Source organism: Poecilia formosa, unplaced genomic scaffold (genome assembly GCF_000485575.1).
Source record: "Poecilia formosa unplaced genomic scaffold, Poecilia_formosa-5.1.2 Scaffold280, whole genome shotgun sequence".
Taxonomy (NCBI): domain Eukaryota; kingdom Metazoa; phylum Chordata; class Actinopteri; order Cyprinodontiformes; family Poeciliidae; genus Poecilia; species Poecilia formosa.
Genome location: NW_006800219.1, coordinates 281,210 through 305,839, shown reverse-complemented (window position 1 = coordinate 305,839; position 24,630 = coordinate 281,210). Strand labels below are relative to the sequence as shown.

The window sequence follows — 24,630 nt, the reverse complement described above, 5'->3', positions numbered from 1 at the left end:
CCGTATCCCCGGTATTTTAGGCTGATCCAGAGGGAAGGGAAGGCTGCAAACTTTGTGTTGTGCAGCGTTAGCTTCAACTGGTAGTGGCAAATATTTACAAGCCACCATCTTCTTAATTCAGGATCGCTTGGAAATTAAAGAAAACTTAAAAGCCCATTATATTAGGAAGACAACAATGTTCATAGTATTGCTTTTTTGCATCTGAAATACGACTTGGTCTTTTCTACCAGTCATGGTAACTCAAAGCGGAAACAAGTGAGCCGCATTAGCTCCTGGAGATGTGACGTCAACGCCTTAGGTGCAAAGAGCCCATTGCTATAAACAATCGTTAAATGTCTAAAAAAGGAATTAAATTGGTTACTTGTGTCTTTTAATGCATTTCCATTTATTGCATAAAAAGCTTAAGTGGTTAAATAAATAAAAAAATTACCAGTTTATTTATCTTATTTATTTTTATCAGAGTAATCGATTAATCGTTACAGAGAGCCCTGTGTCCAGCTAGAGTCCAGCTCCAGTTTGCTTTGCGTCTCGGGGTAAATGTCCAAGGTTTACATGTGAGCTTTCATTCTACAAAGCTGTGGTTGTAAAATGTCGTTCGACGCCGTGGTTAAACTCTGTTTTCCCTCTAAACGCTGCGTGTTGCTTCTCTCCACTGTTTTCCTGGCTTTCTCGTGTCAGCTGGCTCTCTGCCGCGGCCGCACGACGGCACATCGAGCCTCATTTGTTTAGCCGTTGTTTAGATACCAACTCCGAGTCCTTATTTGGGCGTTTGGCTCGTAGTATGCAAAACGGCGCATAAACATGTCAGATTATGACCTTCTAGGAACATTAAAAAGGCCTCACTGAGACGTTGGCTGCCGTTTAAACTGTAACGTTGGCTCGGTGTGGCCACTGAGCTCTCGCCTTGATGTTGTTGCTTTAGGCTGTGAGCTGCTACGATGGCCTCATCCTGAAAGCAGAGGGCAAGGTGGACCCTGACGTCTTCTGCCAGCTCGGCCACTTCAACCTCCTGCTGGAGGAATATTCAAAAGGTAACAATCGTTTATTATACTGTATCTATATAACTTGATGAACTGAATTGAATCTTGAGCTTTTCATATTGTTCCAAAATGACTCCCTCATGTTGTTTTCCGTTGTCTCATCCTTCACTCAGCATTATCTGCATACCAGAGGTACTTCAGTTTACAGTCGGACTACTGGAAGGTGAGTCTGATGCACGTTTTCCAGATCGCAGCTTATCAAATGGAGAACAAACTGTGACACAAACTCTTTTGCGTAATTAATCCAAGAGAGGGAAAGAAAAGAGAAGTTTGGTTTTGATTTAACTTCAGACAGTGGAATAAAAGTTTAATCTCTTTTATTCTGTAAGTTTCTGGTTTCAACTGTAAATAAATAATTAGCTGTTGCAGGTGAAGATGTTTAAACCTCTAAAAGAACCCAGTTTTTTGGGCCGTTCTGTCACAGCCAGGATTTTGTAATGATACTCTGACTCCCTGCTAGCATGACATCCAGATGTTCAGCCCCATTTTGTCTAGGTCTGCCTTAATAAGCAATGAATCAGCTAATCACAAGATCAGTTAAAAGGAGCTCAATAATTTCCATTTGCATGATTTATATTTTCTATTTTTTCTCTTTTTCTACAAAAAACTGAATGACAAAAATTTTCAGTGTAGTGTTTTTGCCTCAACTAGAACTTGTTTTGAAGGACAGTTTGTTTAAATAGACCTCATAATTCATTTTGTTTGTTGTTTCTGTTGTTTGTTTATTTTGGATACTTAAAATGTCTTTAAAAAAATCAAAAGATTTATTTTAAAAAGTTCAATATAATTTAAAGTTTATTGATCTTTTAGAATGCCGTCTTGCATTACCATTATGTTACTTGAAAATGGTCTCAAAACAACATTATCATTCATCGCAATAATTTCTGGGGTAATTTATGTTACCCTCAACCCTCCAATTAGGGTTAACTACCCTAATTTAGTTAACCCTCAACGTCTATTGAGGGTTAACTAATGCAAGCTGCGTTTCCATTCACCTTATAACTGCGTAATTTGACATTTTGAAAATAAAGTTGCTTAAAGGAAACTTAAATTTTAAAAAAAAACTCTTGTTTTTCGATACATTTTAGCTGCTTGGAAGAGATTTCTTTATTTTATTTTTTATTTTGTTTATTTTTTTTGGTTATAAATTGGTTTATTTCAGCAACCAGACGTTGCCACTGGCACAAATAAAGAAGACAACAGGAAGTAGTTATATGATGAGGGTGCCGTATGTTTTTTTTTTTTTTTAAACACTTATTCCGTGAACAAACTTATTCACATATGACTTTAATTATGTTTCTTATTTAATGGAAACCTTGCAAAATGGTGGGATCTTTTTTTGGACATTAGTATAATGTCTCTTTAGCATTTACATCTGAGAGGGAAGAAGGTTAGGTTTTGCACCGGGTGAACCATTTCTGTGTGTTTTTCCATTCTGGACCCATTCACGACTCAAATCTAGTCTTAAACTCGTTTTAGTTTACTGACTCTCAAAGACCTTTAAACGGGTGTCGAGCCTCCTGTCTTGGCACCTTCATAGTTCTATATAGTTCTGCGTCTCTATAGTAAGTAGACTAATGTTAGAAGTTGAACACAAAGATAATATTCAGCTTCCTTCAAAGGTTTGAAAACCTTCATTACTACACTTGCCATTGTTTGCAGTCTAATTGATTGTTCTGACTTAGTGAAAAAATCGGGTTTAAAAAATGGGCACATTCTCCAGATTTTTAAGCATATTTCATACATTAAAATGTATATAAAATGCTAATACAGCAAAAAAAAAAAAAATTCTATTAATTTAAGTAAGAAAACATTCTGTTGCCTAAAATGGAATAACAGCATTCCTTGTAGCAAAGGCTCCATCTGCAGCTTAAACAACAACTTTTTCACAGAATTCAAATGAGGTGAAGTTAAAACCTGAAACTTGAGTTCTGGCTAAAAGATATTTACTAATTTTTATTTTTTAGCTAGCCATCCATCCATCTTGTTATCTACCTCTTTATCTACCTAGCTATTTATCTACCTCCATCTATCTGTCCAACTCTTTACCCCCCATCTCTGTCTATCTTGTTACATACGTAGCAATCTAGCTATGTATCTGTCTAATCAAATTGGGTTCTTTTGTATGGTTTAGTTTATTTACTGCTCTGTGCTCTTTTAGAAAATAGCCTTTTTTGAGTCAATTGAGGACTATTCGATTCTTAAATTAGTTGACGGTATTTCACTCAATTAATCTGATTAACCGTTTCAGTCCTCATATATTTGTTTTCCTCTTTAAAGCCAAGCAAACTCTGCTTAAATTTAGAAAACCTAAAATTGAAATTTTCTGCCAGTGTTATGTCAGAGCTGGTGTTTGTGTATTGATGTAGCCAAAGATGGTGTGGCAGCCTTTATTTCTTGGGAAAAACGGACTGAAAAGAATCTTTAGCAGACTCTCAAAAGTGGAGAAAAAGTCTTCCAGAGGGATGAAGCACACTATAAACTTGACAAAAAAGTCAACGAGGTCCCAAGGAAAAAAAACAAAACATGTTGGCTCAGGAAAAAAACTATCAAGAATCAAATATGAAGCCCACAAGACCCCTTTCCAGAGCTACAAAGCTGAGGTTTCATTCACTGGTGCAGAAATGGGGCTGATTTAATGCGCATGTGGATATGCTGCTTGTTTTTCAGATTTGGGTTTACAGCTTGGAGAGATGGCATTTAAAATGCTTGGGACGTCATTAAATTCTAGCTTTAGGTTCTGGCCAGGATCTGTGCTGTAATCATTGTAATGTGTTGATCTAAATCAAGTCTGATGTACTTTCTTTTCCTTTTTTTGTTTCCCTAGAATGCTGCCTTTTTATATGGCCTTGGAATGGTTTACTTCCATTACAACGCATTTCAGTGGTAAGTGTTTTGTTTTTCTCCTAAATAATTTCCTTAGTCTAAGATGGATTAGTTAATTCATGGATTGATGTCAGCGCAAAAGCATTTTTAAGGGCACGAGTCCTGGATGCTGGATGTACTTCTGATGCTTGGAGCCACAGCTAGCAGGCTATCCAGACAGTGGATACAACCATTTTCCTGCTACTTCAGGGCTTTTTAGTTGTTTTCTTTTCCCATCTTCAAACTGGAAAATCAGACTTCTGTTTCATAAAAATGGGGGGAAAACAGAAACATTCTTGGCCTCAGGGACGACGTTTAATTCTGACAAAGACATCACGCTATATGCTGATGATATTTTGATGATCCCAGAAGTTCTCTGGAGAGTAGGATATTTACTAGAGGTGAAATGGTATAAAAGTGTTTGTTGGTGGTCCCATAGGCTTTCAACACGATTTAGTTGTTAGAATAAATGTGCGCTTATTGACTTGTTTCTGTCCCTGCATTCAGTCAGAAGGTCATTTAGTTACTGTGGAAGATATTTATTATTTAGAAAAACGACATTACGTTCTAGTTGACAGCAAATGTTACATTTCATAGCATAACTGTGGTAGCTGAGTCATGATTGAATTATTTCATCATGTGTTCATTTGTTAAATTGTGGTAGTTAAACTGTGAACGAGCTGGGTTAGCGGTGCTAACCCTAAAGCACAAATTATAGACTAAAATATAAAATGTAAAATATCGGTAGTTTAACTAAAGGTTCATCAAACCAAACCAATAAGGTTCACAGCAATGAAAAAAACACTGGTGGCGAAGAAAATCAAGCTAATTTTGTGTTTTGCTAACTTTGAAAACATTTAGTTGACTTGGCTTCCTCTTGATAGTTTGTTCCAGATAAATTCTGAAGTGTTAATGTACTTGGGTATTATTTATAACGCATGTCATCAACACATGGTGGATAATCAAGATGGTTAAATTTAGCCTTTTAGCATTAGCTTCCTCTGAATACCATGTTGGTGTAGTGCCTTGGCAGTAGATGAACAAATGTCTGACTCGTGCTTTAGGGTTAGACCCGCTAACTTTTTAGTTAGCACCGCTAACCCAGCTATCTGCTGGGATATTTCTCTACTATTAACCCTAAATTATTTGCAGTTTTTTCTTTTGTAGAGCATACCTAAAATATTTGAAGGAAAATCCGTCTTAAGAAGCTGAAATATCAAGGTGTAATGCAACCGGACATGCTATCGGCTGGCATTTGCAAACCAGCCAATCCAGAATCTCCATTTACTTTTCTTGCCACTGATTGACTGAACCCCCAGGAGAGGAAATGAGGAAGTAGCATGTTTATGAACATCTGGTCCCTGAGCCAGTAACACTCCTAGGTTTCTGTTCGTAACCTGCAATTAATCCATAACTGGAAAAGGGAGGCGTTCTGTAATAACCAAATACATTTCGTAGTTTTTCACTCTTTAGTTTTCTGACTGTTATCTTAAGAGCAGCTAATAGTCCGTTTCCCTGGACTCAGTGGTTATTATTTATATTAGCCATAGAGGTGACATCCTGGAGTGTGAGTGAGAGAGTCGATGTTGGTGTTTCGCTAGCATGCTAAACAGAGACCGTGTGGGATACTATGGGCTTTATCTTGAAAGAAACTAGAGGTAATGGGCTAGAGTTGTTTGTGGTAACTTATTCACAGATTGGGAAATGCTTCTGTATCTCCACTGAAGTTTGAAAAAGGTTGGAAAGCAACTTTTATGCCATTGATGCGACACATGCGTCATAATTTTGCACTAGAAAAACCAGGAAGTGGTAAATCTAGACGTAAAAAATGGCTGAAAATTATGATTAGGAACTTAAGAACAAAGTCTCAGTGACATTGCAATCCCACCAGTCTGACTACACATCCAAACAGACTTCTCTGCACAATTTACAGTCAGTGCTCCACAAAACAGCGTTGACTGTTTTAGTTGTGCTCTCTTTTTCTTGGCTTCCGTCGTCTTATGATCCTGTCAGCTCCCATTGCTGAAAAACTTTAAAATCCATCCATTCGCAGCTCCAGATGATGCGCTGCTGTGTGACGTCCAAGTTCTTTGTTTCGCTTTTGGGGTAGTAAGCCATCGACACAGACATCTCACTCCAGTCGGGTTTAATTCGCGGTATGAACAACTACACACAAAAAAGGTTCCAGCAAAAAATATTGGAATTGGCCGTCAAGACCTGCTGCGTGAACGTAGCCTCCGACGGCAATTCTGAAGAAAAATGCAGCACTCCTGGTACACATCCCTGATGACACCCAAGTGACTGCAGGTAGTCACCTGTATCCTTGGCCACAGAAGTAGCAATAGCTTTTTTTTTTTTTAGTATTTTTGACTTTATAAAACATCTGTGAATAAAAAGAAGCCCCGATTGACTCCAATCTAACATGCCCACTGTGAACTGGAGACTGAACAGAAGCATCACTCTGCCAGGGCTGGGGGAGGGGAGGGCTATCATTAGGTTGGGTCCAGGGGACAGACTACGTCATGGAGACCAAGGCTGAAGGAATGCTGAGCTGTCAGGTGGGGAGTATTGCTTCATTGGGGTGTTAGTGTGTTGGGTGGCTTGAATGTTTTAAAAAGCTTAAGTGGAGGTTTAATTTTAACCAGCTAGCATCTGTGACTCAAATGGGGGAGTTACCTTTATGTTTAGTTAAAAAGTAGCTTTTAGCTGCTGATTAGGCTTTACAGTAAAAAATGGAGTGTGTTCATTGTTTTACTGGAGCTGTCATGTTGCTGTGTGGTACAGTCTATCCTGCTGAGGAGCTTCACTGGATGCAGCCTGGGAGGGAAAGAGGGAGAGGGCAAACAGTGAGTGGAGGGAGGGAGGGAGTACATAAACTGAGAGGGGGAGGTGCTGGGGGCACTGAGTTCAGTGTGTGTGTGTGTGGCATGTTCAGTAGAGACCACAGTGCTTTTTCATACAGGAAAAAGGGCTGCACGCTGACATGCTTTTGCTATTGTTGCTATAGTTACACAGCAAGTGGGTTCAGTTGTAAACGGCTCGTTGCTGCAGGTAGGATTGCTTCTGTTTTATCAAAAGGGCTGGATTCATGTTGGCGAACATGATCACATTATTTCATTTCACTAGATTGTGCCCAAGGAAAATCTTGAGGGTTTCTCTGTTAAATGATCCTTTTTTTGGTACCAAAACTCAATGCTGCTTTTGAAAATACCAAGGGTATTCTGCATCATATTGATGCTATGAGCCAAAACAGTTAGCTGTTGCTGTTTGCTGTAAAGCACTCTGCTGATATTCAGAGAGCCCCCTCCTGAATCTTCCAGTAAGCGAATGCTCTTAAACTGAGAATCCACATCTCTGAGGTTCATGCTGGAACATATTGTCCATTCAGGGAGGATGCATTACTGAGCTCAGTGCTACTCTGCATTATATTTCATCTTCTCTCTGAACTGAGCCATTCGTGTAAAGCATTCAAGCGAGATAGCAAACTGACCGTTTCCAATATTGGTATTAAGATGACCCAAAAAAATACTATCTTTAGTTCTTTACACATCTCTAAGACATTAGAGCAATTTGTCTCCCAAAAAAGGTTCTTGGTGTCAGAAATTCAACTACCTTGTGTATAAAACACTAAGCTCATTGACTCCTAAATAAACATGTCCTAACTGTATGTTGGAAGACAAGATTGATGGTTGTCTGTACATGGTGTCTGTGCATCCTTATAAAATTGTACATCTGTTTAAAATTGAAGCCTTAAATTATCTTAAATTCATTGAGAAACAATATGTTGGCATTAAATGTTAATCACAGGTCTTAAATCTTACTATAATGAAAAACTTTGAGTTGCACAGACGTCTTCACTGAATTCTGTGACTCAAGGTGATGGTGATTACTGGTTACTAGCTGTAAAAAAAGTTAGCTAGCTTTTTTACATATAGCAAGCTAGCTTTACGTAAAAAATAGCTAGTTTTTTACGTAAAGCTAGCTTGCTTTTTTTATGTAAAAAAAAAAAAAAAGAGCTAAATTTTCTTTAAGAATATTAGCAACTAGTTACCGTTGGTCACAACTGCCTTAAGTCACAGAGTTAAGTACAGCTGGTTATACGTAAAATGGCTTTCTATAGCGTTTTATGTAAAGTTAGCTATATGTAAGCTAACTTGCATATTACAAGATATATGTAGTTATAAAAACTAGCTATAGGCAATTCTGTGACTCGAGGCGGTTAAACCTCATGTTCTGCTCCTGGTGATGATATTTTCTATTTACAGCAGATTGGTGTAGCACAGTCTGCAGGGCAATTAAGGCGTTCCAAGAGGTGCTTTACATCCACCCAACGTTTTCCCGAGCGAAAAAAATTCATGGAACTGAATGAAGTCAATCTTTTTTGTTTAGCACATTTCAGCAACAAGGCAGTTCAAGTTTTTGCATAATTAAAAAAATAATACTAAAAGCACTACAAAAACAAAATAAAGACAAATAAATATACTTAGACATGGATATGAAGGAGAGTGGTTTTTATTTTGAGAACCACAGTTGTTTCGACGTATGAAACTCTTATTTTGAGGGAGGCGGAGTCATGACAGCTGGACTGATGTAGGGGGAACTGTTACCATAATCCCCATGTAGACACTTCTCTGTGCTGTGAATTAACATATTAACCTGAAACAGCTTGTTTGATCAGTGCTTTTGTTTAAAAATGAAATCCTATAGCAAATACCAACTATTCCTAAAGATTTGATTTAGAAACCATTTGGCTCTAATCATTGAAATGCATCCTAAGCTTCTAATTTTGAGTTTCTCAGCCTTCATGGACATCCAGGAGCCTTTTGGTTATTTGAAATCACTAAATGGATTCCTCAGTTATATGCCCCTATTTTAGATTTTAAGATTCTTTTGTTAACTTTTAAAGTTTTAAATGGGTTAACCCCCCCTTATCTTCGGGACCTTTTAAATTTCCAGTCTGTGTCCAGAACGCTACGATCAAATAATCAGTTATTACTTACAGTTCCTCGAACTCGACTTAAGAGGAAAGCAGATCGAGCTTTTTCTGTTGCTGCTCCTGTTTTATAGAATAACTTACCTTTCCAGATTAGATCTGCCCACAGCCTGGATCATTTTAAATCGCTTCTTAAAACTCATTTTTACTCTTTGGCATTTAATTGACGTGTGTTCTGTTTTGTCATTTTTGGTGTTGTTTTTGTACAGCACTTTGGTGCAGTTTTATACCTGTTGTAAAGTGCTATATAAATACATTTGACATTGACATATTAAATACTCTGGCAGGGCAGTTATCCGAGTCAGACTTTTGTTTTCAGCTTGTGATTTTTTTTATTTACTTTTTTCTCTCCAGGGCAATTAAGGCGTTCCAAGAGGTGCTTTACATCGACCCAACGTTTTCCCGAGCAAAAGAAATTCATCTGAGACTGGGGCTCATGTTCAAAGTCAACACAGACTACGAGTCCAGCTTAAAGGTAAATCAGAACAACAGGCTGAGTGATGAGTTCTGGGATGTTCAGGTGATATACAGGAAAAAACATTTACTGGTTAAAATGTTTTGTCTTTTACAATTTAATTCAAGCAGTCTCTTAAATCTAGTCCAGTATGGCTGACTGCTGATGGATTACATCAACAAGACGTCTGTGTTGGATATGAAAGGCCAGTACAGTTGGTGTTGAGTCACTTTTCATTGGTCTGTGCTGGAAGCCTGAAATAGACTCCATGTCTCCAGTTCTTCTGACAAAAGCTGTTATTAGGAAGAATAAAATTTACACATGTGAACCAAATCTGTCCAGATGGTTCTGGCCCTGCTGTAGCCTGAAACTTTCAGATTGTGATCTGATCCCTGGCCTTGTTATGGTCCAGACGTTCTGTCATAGATTGTTTGTTCCTGGACAACCAACTCCAAATCACACAATATTGTGCAAAAACAATATTCCTGAATATAATCTGACCTTTTACATCAACAAGGTTACAGAAACCCTTAAGACTTGTCTTGCATGTGGAAAAATGACTTATAATCTTGTCTGTTCTCAGATTTAACTGTTGGAGAACCCCTAAAACTCTTCATTGCTTGGTGTGTCCAAAGCAGTTTATTTTTATTTTGTTTTTTAAGAGAATAACCAGAGTAGTTTTTAATTTCTTACACAGTTGACCCTCGTCTATTCCCAGTTCAGTATTGACAGATTTATTCTCTATTCTCTGATTCTTCTGTGGGACGCAACTCGCATTATTCACGGAAAAATTTGCTGCATGCATATTATTTCTCAGACCATATCTAAAATATTCTAAAGATTGGGAAACGCCAATGCTTCAGCGCAAAACTAGACACGCTACTGACTGGAGTTTACAAAGCAGCCAATACAGGAGGGCTGTTGATTTTCCCTGCCAATGATTGGCTGTAGCCACAGGAGAAGAAATAAGGAAAACTGTAAATATTAGTTTCTGCAGTATACCTGTTAATGCGTATTAATACATGTTATGGTATACTTGGTTTATTTGATCTAAGATTTCAGCTATTAGCGAGCAACTGTGGTCCCTAATGAATAAATTGTTCCCACGAGATCGGACTAGAGGTACGTTACCCTAAAAATGTGCCTTCTTGATGAGCAGCCAGTGAACACAATTACCCATTAATTGGAGTCACTTGTAATGTAGAGCTGTGTATCATCTGCTTGATTTACTAATGGGGACGCAGCAGTACACTTTTTCACTAATGATAAACATACAGATACCGATATCTGAGGTCTAGTATCGGTTAATACCGAGCCGATACAGAAAAAGTGCCGAATTGACTCAAACATAGACATAAATGTACTGAATTGCGAATATATTTGATAACTCTGCACCAGTACAGCACACTGAAATGCACCAGTAGCTTCACAGTCTTGGTCAAACATGTAAAAACAACACAATGTCAGTTTGTTTAGTCTGCACAAATAGGAGTATAACGGCCGATTTAAAATAATGAAGAAAGTGAAACTGACAAAAGCAGTAGTTTGACTACCTTGGTCAAACATGTAAAAACTAAACTGTAACAAGCCTTCTTTCAAATGTCTGAGAGTGTAATTAGGAATTCTAAATAAAATGTAAAATAAAAAATGCATTACGTCGCTCGGAGTAAAAAGGATAGAATTTGACAGAATAGATCTGCCCTTACAGCTCGGGCTTATTATCTGTACGCACCAATACAGATGTTGATATCGGATCCGTTCCTCTCTTCTAATTCATCTTAGTGGCAGCATGTAGTCATTAAATAAGAGGAGTCCGAGGATTGAACCTTGGGGTACACCTCATGTGATTTCTGCCTACTCTGATGAGAAATCCCTGTGAGCGACATTGAGACCAGATCAGGCCCTCTCTGGCTGCAGCTAGTGTTGCATTGAGCAGGCTGCTCATGCTGTTTGTCCTTAATTTTGGATGCTGCCCTCCCCCTCGGTCCTGAGTCACTGCTAGCCGCTCACAGACTATCACAGCCACACACTCCCACCAACAGAATCTCACACATGCCTGCCCCAGTTACCTACAGGGAGGAGTAGGCGCCTATTCAGAGGAACGGGGACACAATAAAGGTAGAGAAAGAAGGGAAGACGTGAACGATCCTGATCAGATGCTGAACCTGTTGCATTCCCATTAGGAACCAAACGTTACATACGTCGCACCTGTCCTCATCGATCCCACCTGCGCTTGTTACGTCAGCTCAGGGAAAACGTGTTTGTGTGCTGTTGCCTCCCGCAGCTGCAGAGAACAGATATGAGGAAGGAGGGGAAGCTGGTGCGTGTGTGTGCGTGCTTTGAGGTATTGTGTGTCATCTCCGTGCTCTCTCCTCTGCAGCCGTCTGCTGAATGGTAATCAGTGACACCAGGAGAGAGGAGGAGGAGAAAGGGAGGGAAGGAGGGAGGGAGGGAGGGGAGATAGATAAAAAGAAAGACAGCAGAGAGACGGGGGAGAGAATGAGGAAAGCAAGATGTGAGGAGGGAGGTGGAATGCCAAGCTGACAATCCTGCGGCATTATCTGGCCGGCTGTAGAGCGAGTGTGAAGGATAGAGAAGTCTGAGGAAGACCCGCCGTCTAGGTAACGCCTTTTAGTCTCTGAAATCAAGGCATGTGGGATTTGGTGATGTTTTTTTTTTTTTAACTGCTAATGCTTGACTTTTAAAACGCCACTTCATTGTGAGCTGGTTCCTTTCATTTGTTCATGCAGTAATTTGGATAGGTTTTATCTGCCTGACGTTTACTGTGAGTGTAGCAGAGCCTGGGGTAGGAGCTATGTTTAGCCTCGGCCTGGATGACGGATAACAGCGCGCGCCTCGTCAGAAATCCTCACGGATTTGCCAGAGGAGTACCTTCTGGCTGTTTGTGGTTGCAGCGGGTTCTAGTCCTCAGAACGTGACCCAGATACTGTCGGCTCCTTTCCGAATGCGTGAACCCGCACAGGGTCACGCTGCCGCCTGTCACCTTGAAGCCACCTACAGATGTAGAGACGGAATTCCAATTTTTGGTTGAGTTGAACCCAGTCTAATGTCTCCCTGACAGAAGAAGACATAAGACCAGCTTTTAAAAGGATTTTTTTTTATTTCTAGGTAACCTGCCCTTAGCAACAGAGGCGATGTCACAATGTGTGAGAGAGCAGTTGATGTAAAACAGGCTTTTAGCAATCTATTGAAGACGGATTAAATGAACATGCAGTGGATATTTTAAACTGTTATATGCGTCTTATATATGCAGTAGACACAAATCTTTCAGTCTAGTGATTCGATTCAAAGGGTTTTCGATTCAGAAACCAAATTTCCCTTTCAGTCTGGAGATTGTTTAAATTGTGAGTGACAAGAGGAAAAGACGGTATACACCAACTTCCATCAGTTTCGGCCCCGTTTACACGACAATGATCCAACGAAAATGGAATTTTTGTTTCGTTTCTATTAACACGTTTACATAAAGACTTTCTAATTACAATCTTTGTTTACACAGAAATGGCATAAATCGAAAAGGTGTAATGCCCCTGCCATGCCAATAGTTGGTGCTAGGCTTGGACAAGCGAAAGTTTTTCCTCATCATCGACTACATTGTTTACAAAGTTATCAGACCACTGGCTTGTTCTCCCAGGTCGCGTCTAGTAGCGCCTCCTCGACGTGTTTCTTCATTGCGTACATCCACAAATTAACAGAGTGGAGCTGTACGAGATCCTCCTGGCCTGTGTTGGTGCTGCACCAAGAACCACTGAAGGAAATGACACGATAACCGAAGGAGACACTGAGTACAACGTCCTCCTTCACAAGATGTAAACAAAAATGGAGTAGTCCGATTTTAGTGGATACAGGATTTCTCTTTTGTTTCCCCCCACTAGCACAAGTTTCTTGTGTTTGTTTTGGTTGTACTTACCCAGAACATCCTGCGCTATAGTCCGCTTATTGCTTCTGGTGTTGGCGTTGACATATGCTGCCAGAGTTCACTTCAACCAAACCTAGATTTTTTAGGTAGACCAGAGTTTTTTTTTTGTTCCGCATCAGTTTGTTTGCACATTTACATCTCCCAAAACAAACTGGACTTTCTAGCCAAACAAACCAGAGTTTGATGAAAGCGGAGTAGACAGATCTGGTGTGAATGAACCCTAAATCTTCCAGGATAGTCAGGTTGAAAACTGAAAGGATTCAATCAGATCAACTCTGCGAGATGACCTTTAGCCTTCCTGTTATCTGTTGGACTCACTTCGGGTCAAACATCCTAAAGTATGGATAGATGTGTGGCTTTTCCTGAACTTGGCTCTTCATAGCTGGTGTCTGCAGAAGGTTTTGTGGTCCCTCTGACTGCATGTCCTCCTCTTTGGTAGATAATAACGATGGCTACCTTTCCTTCATTTTTAGTCCTACAATTTCCACACTGGAGTTGCTGCTGACCCGATCTGGTACCAGTTATAATCTGTTTACGTATGAGACAGTTCAGCCTGCTGGATTTGGTCAGGTCGAACAATTTTCTTGAGGTTTGCTTCTTTCACTCCTAAAATAACGTAGAAACATCTGTTCTTTGTCTGATGATGGAACTGGCCCTCTGTTAGTGCAGCTGCACATCAATGTTTGGATGACTTGAAGGTCTTTTCATGTTGCCTGTTCAGGTCATGCTGTTGAGTGTTGCCACTGGAGATTAAATGGATGACAACCAGTATGTGTCTTTCTGTGATGTGGCAGCCAAGCTGACTGCCTCAGACATGGAGGGCACATTGAAGGGGTATTTTGCAGGCACATAGTGCCATTTTATGGCACCATCTGGTAGCTATGGCTATGTTCACTCAGCAGGTCTTGATGCCAAATTCTGATTTTTTTTGTTGATAAAATTCAATTTTGTTTGCGTGGTCCTTCATGCTACAAATTAAACCCGACTGCAGAAACTTCTGTGTGAATGATTTCTGACCCCAAACTGACCCACATGTGCAGAAGTGTGTTGAGGTCACACAGCAGCGCTCTGTTTACGAAACAGTCCGTTATCTTGAACTGTTATAAAAACGTACTGTATGTCAAACATGACTAAAAACAAAATGTTGACTTTGCAGTTTAACACTTTAAAATTGGGCCCCAGTCTCTTTAAGAAGCGTCTGCTTTTTCTGACACTACGCCTTCAGGAAGTCATCACAACAACATTCTTAGGAGTGTTGCACTGAGAAGTATTTCAGATGTTGAAGAACTTAGCTGATGCTCAGTTTCACCAGGTGTTTGCTAATTGTTGTTGACTAGTTTGAAGGAACTGAATGGAGGGGGAAGGCTTTGTGAGGAGACTTCAACTCCAAGGTGGAGCGTTGAGAGCAAACGTTTAGGCAGCCCTGAACGGTTGACGCAGGCAATTCAAGGATTTCTCAGACATGCATGAAAGTTTGAGGAATCAAGACTCCAGGGGTACGTTTTTGTTGAGGGAATAACACCATAAAGCTCAAATAAAGTAAATTTTAGGGTGGTGTTTTCCTGCAGAAATGGCAGTTCTGGTGATGCGTTCAAAGGCGGTGTAAGAAACGATCTCTGTGTTTCCTGTGGTGGCGGGGTTCAGAGTTCGGGCTCCATCAGATAAAACCTGTCTGGTTCAGCCCTGCAGCGTCCGCCGTCCTCTCATGTTCCAGTCACCCGGGTTTGTTCACGGTTTGTTGGGGATCAGACTGGAGCAGCGCTCGTATTTCCATCAGATATTGGCTCACAGATGTATGGATAGTGAGAAGGAAGAGGTCATTCGGCTGAACCAATGGGTTCGCCACTTTTTTTTTTTTTTTTTTTAATGACACAAATCACACAGACATGAGATCCTGTTTCCATAAAAACAACCAAAAACCTTTTTCTTCTTTTGTCTCTGCAGCATTTCCAGCTGGCATTGATCGACTCTAATCTCTGCACCTTGTCCAAAGCTGAAAGTAAGTCGTAGCTAGAAGCCGAAGCAGTGCGGCGCTGCAAGATGGAGCTTTAACTAGTTATACTCCAACCTCGCCATTTCCCTGCCGACCGCACTAGCACTAAGACGCAGGTTGCCTAGGAGACAGCACGAAGAAGGAGCTGAAAAGACTTCCTGACACATCACACATGCAGACTGTGATTTCAGATTACATGATTACACTGGAGAGTGTTAAACTCCCCCCGCCCATCTGCGCTCCATACTGCTGGCAGTCTGTTTTAATGCACGTCCTCAGGGTGGATGGGAAATCTCTCAGATTGTCGTCATGGTTAATTTCTTCTTCTTTTTCTCTCTTCCAGTTCAGTTTCACATCGCCCATTTGTATGAAATCCAGGTAAGCAGATCGCATTTGAAATGATTCCCTGCTGTGTTAGTGACGGCATATTAGAGCCACTGTAGATAGAAAATTTCTGACTTCTGAGATTTACCTCAAATTTTCTTTGTTCCTTTTTCTGAGCTCCAAAAGTCACAAATTTGTGAGACTAAAAGTATGAGAAATTTTAAGATGGATTTAAAATATTTTCTAGAGAAAATAAGAAAACTGTCTGAGTCAAGTTGTAAATTAATGAGAAAAAAACGTTCAGCTCAGAAAGTTTTTTGAAAAAAAAAAAAAAAAAGTGGAAATTTCCTGGCCGCTGACAGTCAAATATCCGTGAGAAACAAACTCAGAAATTTCTAAATTAGTTTCATATATTTTCCACTAAAAAAATTGCTGAAATTGTTTGTGTCACTGATTGAATAATTGCGAGAAAAATACTCCAAAACGTTGAAATTAGTTTCACATATTCTCTAGAGAAAACATGCAAGTTTTCTCAGCTTGTAAAGTCGAATATTTTTGACTTTTTGATCCCAGAAGACTCCCATGTCTGTTTCAAGAAAAAGTCCAGGATTAACCTCACAATTTCCATTTTTTCTCCCCTCGCAAATCACATTTTTTTGAGCTTAGAGAATTTACTCGTTTCTTATGCAAAATGTCTGAGTTTAACCTCAAAATTTGAGTTTCTTGGACTCTTTTTCTACCTACAGTGGCCCCAATAAGCCATCATATCTCCCACTTACAAATTGACCTACACATTTCTGAAGGTCTTAATAATAATAAATTGTTTTCCAGGCTTCACTGCTTGCATGTATATTCTGCTTCCTTTCCTTTAGCTATATTGTAGATATTTGTCCAGTAAATTCAAACCTTTACTTGAATTAGAGACAGGCTGGTGGGAGTTGTTGAAGTTTATTTGGTTCAGATCGGTTCATCTGCACTCTGACAGATGGCAGTTTTGTAAATTTGCTGGGATAAAACGTTCAATTCTTGAAATTTTCAAGTCTGTTTTTTTTTAATCAAAATTTCAAGAATTTTAACTGAATTTAAAAAGTTGAAAACTTTTTACTTTTAAGACTAAAAAATTTTCTGGAATATTTCAGATCAATATCAAAATTTAATTTATATTTGGCAGAAATGAGCTGCTTCCCCCCCTGTTTTCAATGCCCCCAATACGCCACCGTACTATATTCTTGAAATTAAACAATTAAAAAAAATTGGTAGCCTGATCCTAAAAATCCAAATCCATATCAATCACAGAAGGATGACTGAAATAAAAGGCAGTTTGAAAAATATTTTCTAAATCTAAATTATAATTTTTTTTTTTAGAAAAACCATTACCATTTTTTAATGCATTTTTTTGTCCTGTCTGTCTCTGGCAGACTTGTGGCGTCTGGCCTGTACTATTCCTCCCCTTCCTCTAAATTAGTGGCTCTGTCTGGTCATTAGCAGTGTGAGGACGACTGCTGTCTTTGTGTCCAGATAGGGCCATAAAACGCCGTGTCTCCTGTCTGCCTCTAACTGCCTCTGCGTCTCAATCTGCCTGTCCCACAGAAGAAACACAGAGCGGCGAAAGACGCGTATGAGAGTCTGCTGCAGATGGAAAACCTTCCTGCTCAGGTGAAGGCCACCACGCTGCAGCAGCTGGGTAAGTGGCTCCTCCTGGTCTGTTATTTCCTCCTATGGGTCAAAGTTGTAGCAAAAGTGCTGCAACTTATCCTGGTTTGTTTTGGTTTCCCATCCCCCTGCCTTGACGATAAAACGTGTGTGTGTATGTGTGCGCGCACGCGTGTGTGTGTGCATGCGTACTTCAGGCATAAAGTTTTGGTCTTTGAGAAGATGGTGTTTTTTAGAGGACAAATTTATTAGTAAAACTGGTCCAGTTGTGTTAGAGGACAGAAGTTACTGAGACTGTAGGAAAGATTTTTGTGTATTATAACAAATATTTATTTTTTTTAATAGTTGTAGAAATCTTCCTGCTCTATGCTATGCTGCAACTGGATCCCCACAACATATCCTGTTGTCAGTGCTAGGCTAGTTAGCATGGCCACCGATAACGGTAGATAAATAGTGTAAAGAATAAACAGAAAGTTGTTACTGCCATTAGTACACCAGAGTGATTGAAGGCACCAAGACCCTCCCCTTGGCTCTGATTGGTTGTGACACTTCCTCTTGGCTCAGGGAGGAAGTGAAGGAGATGAATGGTTTATCTGTCTCATCCTGTCATGACATTGTAACAATTTTAACAAGTCAATGTTTTTGTGGTTGCATACTGCAGCTTTGTTGCCATATTGTTTTACACTGCAATGCATTCTGGGTAGATGATGTATGCTAGGCTCTACAGCTCTAGCGCCATCATTTTTGTGAGCTACTTCTCAATGAAATGTTTATAAAAACGTTGTTAAAGACTTAATAGAGTACTGATGATGTGGTGACTTCCTCATGTTTGATGTAGCCAGCATTTTTATGACAACTGAAGGCAGCACAGCTACTTGATTGTGCTATGAAATGGGACTATGTGGCTGGAAAATACATAATACTGCCACATTTAAGAGCAAATTTAGCATCAGTTGGCTAGATAAGGTTTGTTTTTGCCACTGGCTCACTTCTGTTGCCAAAAAAAGAAAAGCTAGGCATTGTGGGAGTTGAGGGTGTAGAGAGCACATAGCTACTGCCAAGAGTCACAAACAGAGCCCAGAAATATCACAATTTATGCTTTATTGTAATACAGCAGATCCCTCAACCATCCCTTATATTTATAGTTTTTTTTTCATTATTAAATATTATTAAAGGTGGCATCAAAAAGGTCTTAAGTCTTAAATTTGACTTGCTGAAATCTGCAGCTACCCCAGTAAATCTCCTGCTCCTCAATAAAACCACATCAAATCAAACCAATCTGCTTCTCCTGCTCTGCTACTGCATCAAAACAAGGCTTCGACAGCCACACTCACTAAGTACTGCTAATCATTGCCTGCTGGGGGTTTCCATGGTGACGATTGGAGCATGCTTCAGGTGTATAGGAGGACGTGGAGGGGAGAAGAGTTGGGCTGTGATTGCTTTGGTCTGTCTCCCAGAGCGACCTTGTTTGTTGTAAATGGCTTGTTACAGCTTTGTGTGTGTGTGTGTGTGTGTGTGTGTGTGTGTGTGTGTGTGTGTGTGTGTGTGTTGTGGCTGCTTCAAATGAAGCCTTTTGAAGAATGCCACCTTCCTCGCTTTGTCCGTCCTTAAGCTCCTTAAGGGGACGGGGGCCCGGGCGGAGTCGGCCGTCTCCACAGCGGTGCACGTTTTGTCTGGATGGAGGCTCATTGTTCCGGCCCGTACCAGGTTCCACTGCAGCTCAGAGGAGCTGTTGAAGACTAACAGCTGATCTGCTCTGCTGCTCGTTAGGCTGGATGCATCACACCGTGGAGCAGCTGAGGGAGAAGGACTCCAAGGGCTGCTACGCCATCCAGTGTCTGCAGAAGTCTTTAGAAGCAGACCCCAACTCCGGCCAGTCCTGGTACCTTCTCGGCAGGTACGCCTTAAAGCTTTTTGACGTTGGCTGCTTCTGTTGGGAATACACACGACAGTCGGGTTGTTTACATCCGGAAAATTTCACACATACGGACAATGTTGGAGGGCATAAACACAATTCTTTTACATGCCATCCAAAGCCGGGCTGCCGCGGTAGAACAGTTCACAAATGAAACCTAGAGATGGAGTGTTATTGATGTTGTGCAGTGTGCCACAGCAAAGGGAAAACGATGCAGAAAAACCATTGAAGAGCAACTCTAAACTATTCGTATTCTCCTACGCACAGCTCCATCACCATAGCAACCAACTGACAACAGCTTCCATGGGTGTATCAGGATTTAACACCAAAAAATATTCATAGATTTCCAACACAAACATCCAGTCTGTTACAGTTTTATGTTTTCAGGCTTGATGTTTATTTTGTGATTGCTACTTTGACAACTTGACAGATGAAACCAGTGAAGGTCATCGTCGCCGAGTAGCTTTTTGTCCCTGGGTGGCAGGACACATTGGGTGCGTTCACACTGCAGGCTGAAGTGATTCAATTCCGATTTTTTTGCCGGGACCGTTCACACTGCCAGTAAATGCGACCTGTATGCGCTCTGCAGTCTGAACGGGCAAACGACCTGAAAGTGTCCCGCATGCGCAGTAGAGGGCGCAATAGCGTCAGCATTCTCAGTGTTCTGCCAACTGCCATAAAAAGAAGAAGTGCTCAGTGTTTGCGGAAGTAAACATGGAGGCTAACGGTGAAGCTTAGCTTACACATTTGAAGTTGTTGTCCGGCTGGAGCAGCATATTAACAACTTAATCCTCATATAATCCGTCATGGTTGTTGTTTTTCTTCCCGCTTGCGCTTATCAGGACGCAGAATAATGAGATTTGTTGAGAATCAGTGACGTTCAGTTCGCATGAATGCGACTTGGACGTGAGGTCGCATTTGAATCGGATACGTATCGGATATGGGTCACATTCGAAAAAGAATCCGACCTGTGCTGTTCATACTGCCATGAAAAGATCAGATACAGGTCGCATTACATCAAAAAAATCGGAATTGAGTCACTTCAGGCTGCAGTGTGAACGCACCGATTGTGTCTCAGAAACATCAGTCATTCCTGTGTCTTGGAACAAATCTGTTCTTAAGATGCAGCTCAACGTTAAACCTCGGAGATTACAACACTTTACTACTCTGGTATTGATTGATGGTCTTTTGCTGTGGGAATCTCTGTCCGACTGACATGAGTCATGAAGTGTGTCGTTTTCCTAAAATGCAATGATTTAGAGTTGGCTTTGCTTTCTGTCGGGCAGGTGCTACTCCAGTATCGGGAAGGTGCAGGACGCCTTCATCTCCTACCGCCAGTCCATTGATAAGTCTGAGGCCAGCGCTGACACCTGGTGCTCCATAGGGTAAGAACAGAGCATGTCAGCAAGTCTGGCTGTAGAACAAGATGCAAGACTCACATTAGAGAGAGGAATCAGGTGCAGCAGGAACCACAAAGAGCAGAAAGAATAATAAAGGTTTTATAGTTGGCTGTGTGAAAAACAAAATCCCCTGCAAAAGCTTTTGTGTTTTATACACAGAATTATGAAGAGGAAGGACAATATTAAATGTTTTAAAGGGATCCATGATTAGTTGTAATAATATTATTTGCTTGAGATATTTCAGATGTTGGAACTATACAGTAAAAATACTGCAAGGTGTTCAATTTTTATAAATGCAACTAAAATATTGTCACACGGACATCGCCGTGTTGTTTACCCTGCAGTGCACGACGTATGCTAGGTCCAACAGTGCTAGCTCCGTCCAGTCAGAACAGTAACTTTTGTGTGACAATATTAAACCCTTTAAATTTGAACCAGAATGTGTGGAAATGGAAAGCAATGGAGAAATGAAGATGGGGAGGACCAAACTTGTCTTTGTGTTTAGCTCCCTAAGCAAACTCCAGCTTTCCACAAGATGTACAGAAAACACAGCAAGCATGTGAATGCAGGTGGTCTGGTCAGAACCCTGAACGGCCTAGTCAAACTCCAGTGCACAGTGTAACGGCATGTGACGATTAAGAGATATAGTTAGAAAAAGTAAGTTCTGGACCGTGTCCCCTCCCCGTCCCCTCTGCTTGCAGTGTACTGTACCAGCAGCAGAACCAGCCCATGGACGCCCTGCAGGCCTACATCTGCGCCGTCCAGCTGGACCACAGCCACGCCGCCGCCTGGATGGACCTGGGCACGCTGTACGAGTCCTGTGGCCAGCTGCAAGACGCCATGAAGTGCTACATCAACGCCACGCGCAGCAAAGCGTGCCTCAACACCGCCGCCCTCGCGCAACGCATCAAACTGCTGCAGGTGGAAGCCCCGCCCTCATTTCCCCCATGCCCCGCCCCCTCCAGCCTGCTGTGTTTAATGTCGTACAGTACTTTTTGGTGTCTGTGCATTCAGGTGCTGTGATAACTGCCCAGCATTGCCAAAGCAATCAGCTTTTAAAATGCATATTGTGCTTTTTTTTTTTTTTTTTTTTTTGCCTTTGAACACATAGATATGAATAATGATTCATATTAATGTGTCTTTCTCTCACTTTTAAAGCATACATTCACAACATTAATCATTTCTCCTATTTTTATGTCTAGGTAGAGACGCTATTTTAGCGAGCAAGACTATTTTTTATTTTTTTTCCCCTCCTCTTTAGAGTATTTCGACTTCCAATTCAGGCTCTAAAGTTTGTTGTTTTCACACAATTTCTCCTCCCAGGCTCAGTTGTGTAACCTTCACCCAAGTAGTCTACAGAATAAGAGTAAAATGCTTCCTTGTATTGAGGAGGCGTGGAGCCTTCCCATTCCTGCCGAGCTCACGTCCAGGCAGGGGGCCTTGAACACAGCACAGGCGCAGCAGGTGAGATTCAGAAAGAGACGGAGCGAGGCCCCGTTTTTTTTTTTTTTTTGTTTTGTTTTTTCAGTAGATGTCAGATTGTTAGAATTGTCGCTAACTCTCCATGCAGAGCAATTCCTGTCCCACGTTTCTTGTAATTTTTGTCCACTCATTGCAACTCATTCAGCAAACTCAGATGCTTGGACATGCGTGCCTTGCAAAAAGCATTTTGTCTCATTAAAATGTCCATTTGTTTTATTGGGATTTTATGGGATTGACCCACTGAGTCCATGATTTACAGAAGCTCAGATCGCCAATCGTTGTTCTTGGGAAAATATCTCAAACTGTGTCAGGTTTGTTGGAAAGGATCTCAATATGGGGGCGTAGATCTGTTCTTTAATTAGGCCATTCTAACATATTAACCCACCCTAATCTAAACCATCAGTCTGCAAGCATTCCAACCTAAAGAGACATTTTTACTCTCGATCTAGCCAGATAACTCATTTAGAGCCATACGTGTGAAGTGACCTAGTTATCTGTACTTTAGCTAGGCCATGCTGTCGCATCTGCCCACCTTAATCTAAAACAGGGGTCTGCAAGCATTGCAACCCAGTCTTAAGGTGATTCCTAAGACTGTGGGACCGTTGTCATGGTCAGACAACGGGGAAACAATGGGAGTGTCCTGCCAGATCGTCAGTTCCTGAAACGACGCAAAAAAAACGCTCTCATAAAAGCACACGCAGAGTCAGTGCGATCTGTCTGGGACCCCACACAGAGCAAAAAGCATACACGTATGTTTCCACCTAATAAAAAAAAAAAGATCTAAAAATGTTTTACTAGTTTGAGGAAATTCAATATAACTATTGCAGAAATAAACCTTAAGAACTGTGGAAAACCTACATTGAGACGCCGTGTTCAGGGTGATGCCTGCTCAGTTTTTATCATTTTTTTTCATGTGGGTCAGAAGGTGCGGTGTCTGTCTGACCAAAACATCTTCTTCCATAATTATTCTCCTTCCATTTCAGATTTATGCTACTTTGTGTTGGTCTATCTCATAAAATCCAAATCAAAGTTTTAATGTTCTGCGACAAAATGCGAGTAATAAAACTATTTTTGCAAGACATTGCATGTAAAGGTTTGGATGCATGAATTTATTTCAGCAAAGTGACAATCATTCATCCCAGCTTGTCTGTTTTTGTGACGGATGTAAAAGGTTCTATAATTCTGTTCCTCTACAACCTAAAGAGGATTTCTTCTCTTAGGCCAGCCAAATGAAACTCGTTTCCAGCCGCAAATGTCACAAGATGCTTAGAAAAAAAGACAATTTACAATTTTAGATATAACTTACAACTTTATTGTAAATTTTATGCCAGTTGTTTACTATTTTTACCATCGACCTGCCAGGGGGCTACAGATGAAAATTAGTCCTAGTGGCTGAAGCTGGTATACGTCCATGATTTTAATGCACTTACGTTGATGAATATACACTATCCCTTATGATATACAAATATCTACTCTCAGAAATGTATGTTTCAAGAACTACTATTTTATTTACATTTTGATGAATTAAACAAAATTTAGCGAAGAGATTTTTTTTCCACTATAGAATAGAAAATTATGCAACAAAAAATGTAAGAAAACTAGATTTAAAACCATTACTGGTATTCTTCTTGTCATTCTGTGTCGAAATTCAACAGGGCGTTCACACATCCTTAAAAAGTCCTTAAAAGTCTTAAATTTGTGCGGCTAAAATCAAGGCCTTAAAATATGTATATTAAATTCATTCACCCTTGAATATGTTAGTCACAGATCTTAAATTTTGTAAATTAAAATAAATGAATAAATAAAATTCTTGAGACTTTTCTATCAGTCAAAAGTTGGAGCTGCACTAGCACATGTTACTGCATTGTGTAACTCAAGGCAGTTGAAGCTACCGGTAAGTAGCTGCTAATCTAGCTAGCTTGCTAGTTTCATGGGCGCACTAAGCCAAGTTCTGTTTTTGCTTGGTTATAATGCAGCGAGTTTCCCCAACCACCCTTGTATTTAGAGTTTCTGTCTGAAATTTCATCTAAGGTGGCATTTAAAACGGACTTGAAAGTCTTAAATTTGACTTGCTGAAACCTGGAGACAACCAATTTTTAGCCAAAGTTATTAAAAGTCATTAATATTAAAACCACATTACCTCTTAACGGCAGAAAGACTTTCCAGGAGACTGAGAGGTTATAAACACCAAACAGTAAATCAGAACAACTCAGCTTTATTTTCTGGCCACAACCCATTAGGATCCGGGAGTTTTGTGGGATTGAATTGTTTTAAAATCCATGTGCATGTAGATGTTGTAACACTGTCGTCTTTCAGTGTCCCTGCAGAAAAGTTTAAAGCCTGTTTGAGCTTGTGGGTTGTTTCTGCTCTGACTGCGGTCCGTCCTCTGAAGCAGTGTCTCTGCTGGATCCACAGGCTTGTAAAGGGGAGGGAGGCCCGTCCACCAGCAGCCACACCGACCCGCTGGCCAGTCCTGCTAAAAAGAAACGCACCGCCAGCCAGGTCAAGGTACTGCAGAGAGCCCGGAGGGGAGGGGTCATCGCAGCTGAAGGGGCGGGGCTTGAGAAGGAGAGC

General features: G+C 40.6%; 1 protein-coding gene across 4 annotated transcripts in view; it reads left to right on the top strand.

Moving 5' to 3' along the window:
* kdm6a (lysine (K)-specific demethylase 6A) overlaps nt 1–24,630 on the top strand; it is a 41,000-nt gene that overhangs the window by 3,705 nt on the left and 12,665 nt on the right. Inside the window, exons 3-15 of one of the 4 annotated variants that reach the window (XM_007571400.2) lie at nt 923–1,031; nt 1,154–1,203; nt 3,868–3,926; nt 8,196–8,226; nt 9,284–9,373; nt 15,234–15,288; nt 15,626–15,660; nt 17,197–17,290; nt 19,030–19,156; nt 20,461–20,559; nt 21,276–21,495; nt 21,898–22,038; nt 24,472–24,564. In XM_007571400.2, coding sequence (XP_007571462.1) covers nt 923–1,031; nt 1,154–1,203; nt 3,868–3,926; nt 8,196–8,226; nt 9,284–9,373; nt 15,234–15,288; nt 15,626–15,660; nt 17,197–17,290; nt 19,030–19,156; nt 20,461–20,559; nt 21,276–21,495; nt 21,898–22,038; nt 24,472–24,564 — 1,203 coding nt within the window. Of the gene's footprint in view, nt 1–922; nt 1,032–1,153; nt 1,204–3,867; nt 3,927–8,195; nt 8,227–9,252; nt 9,374–11,822; nt 11,974–15,233; nt 15,289–15,625; nt 15,661–17,196; nt 17,291–19,029; nt 19,157–20,460; nt 20,560–21,275; nt 21,496–21,897; nt 22,039–24,471; nt 24,565–24,630 lie in introns of those variants that run through there. The other 3 variants (XM_007571399.2, XM_016681402.1, XM_016681403.1) reach the window with 3 other exon arrangements.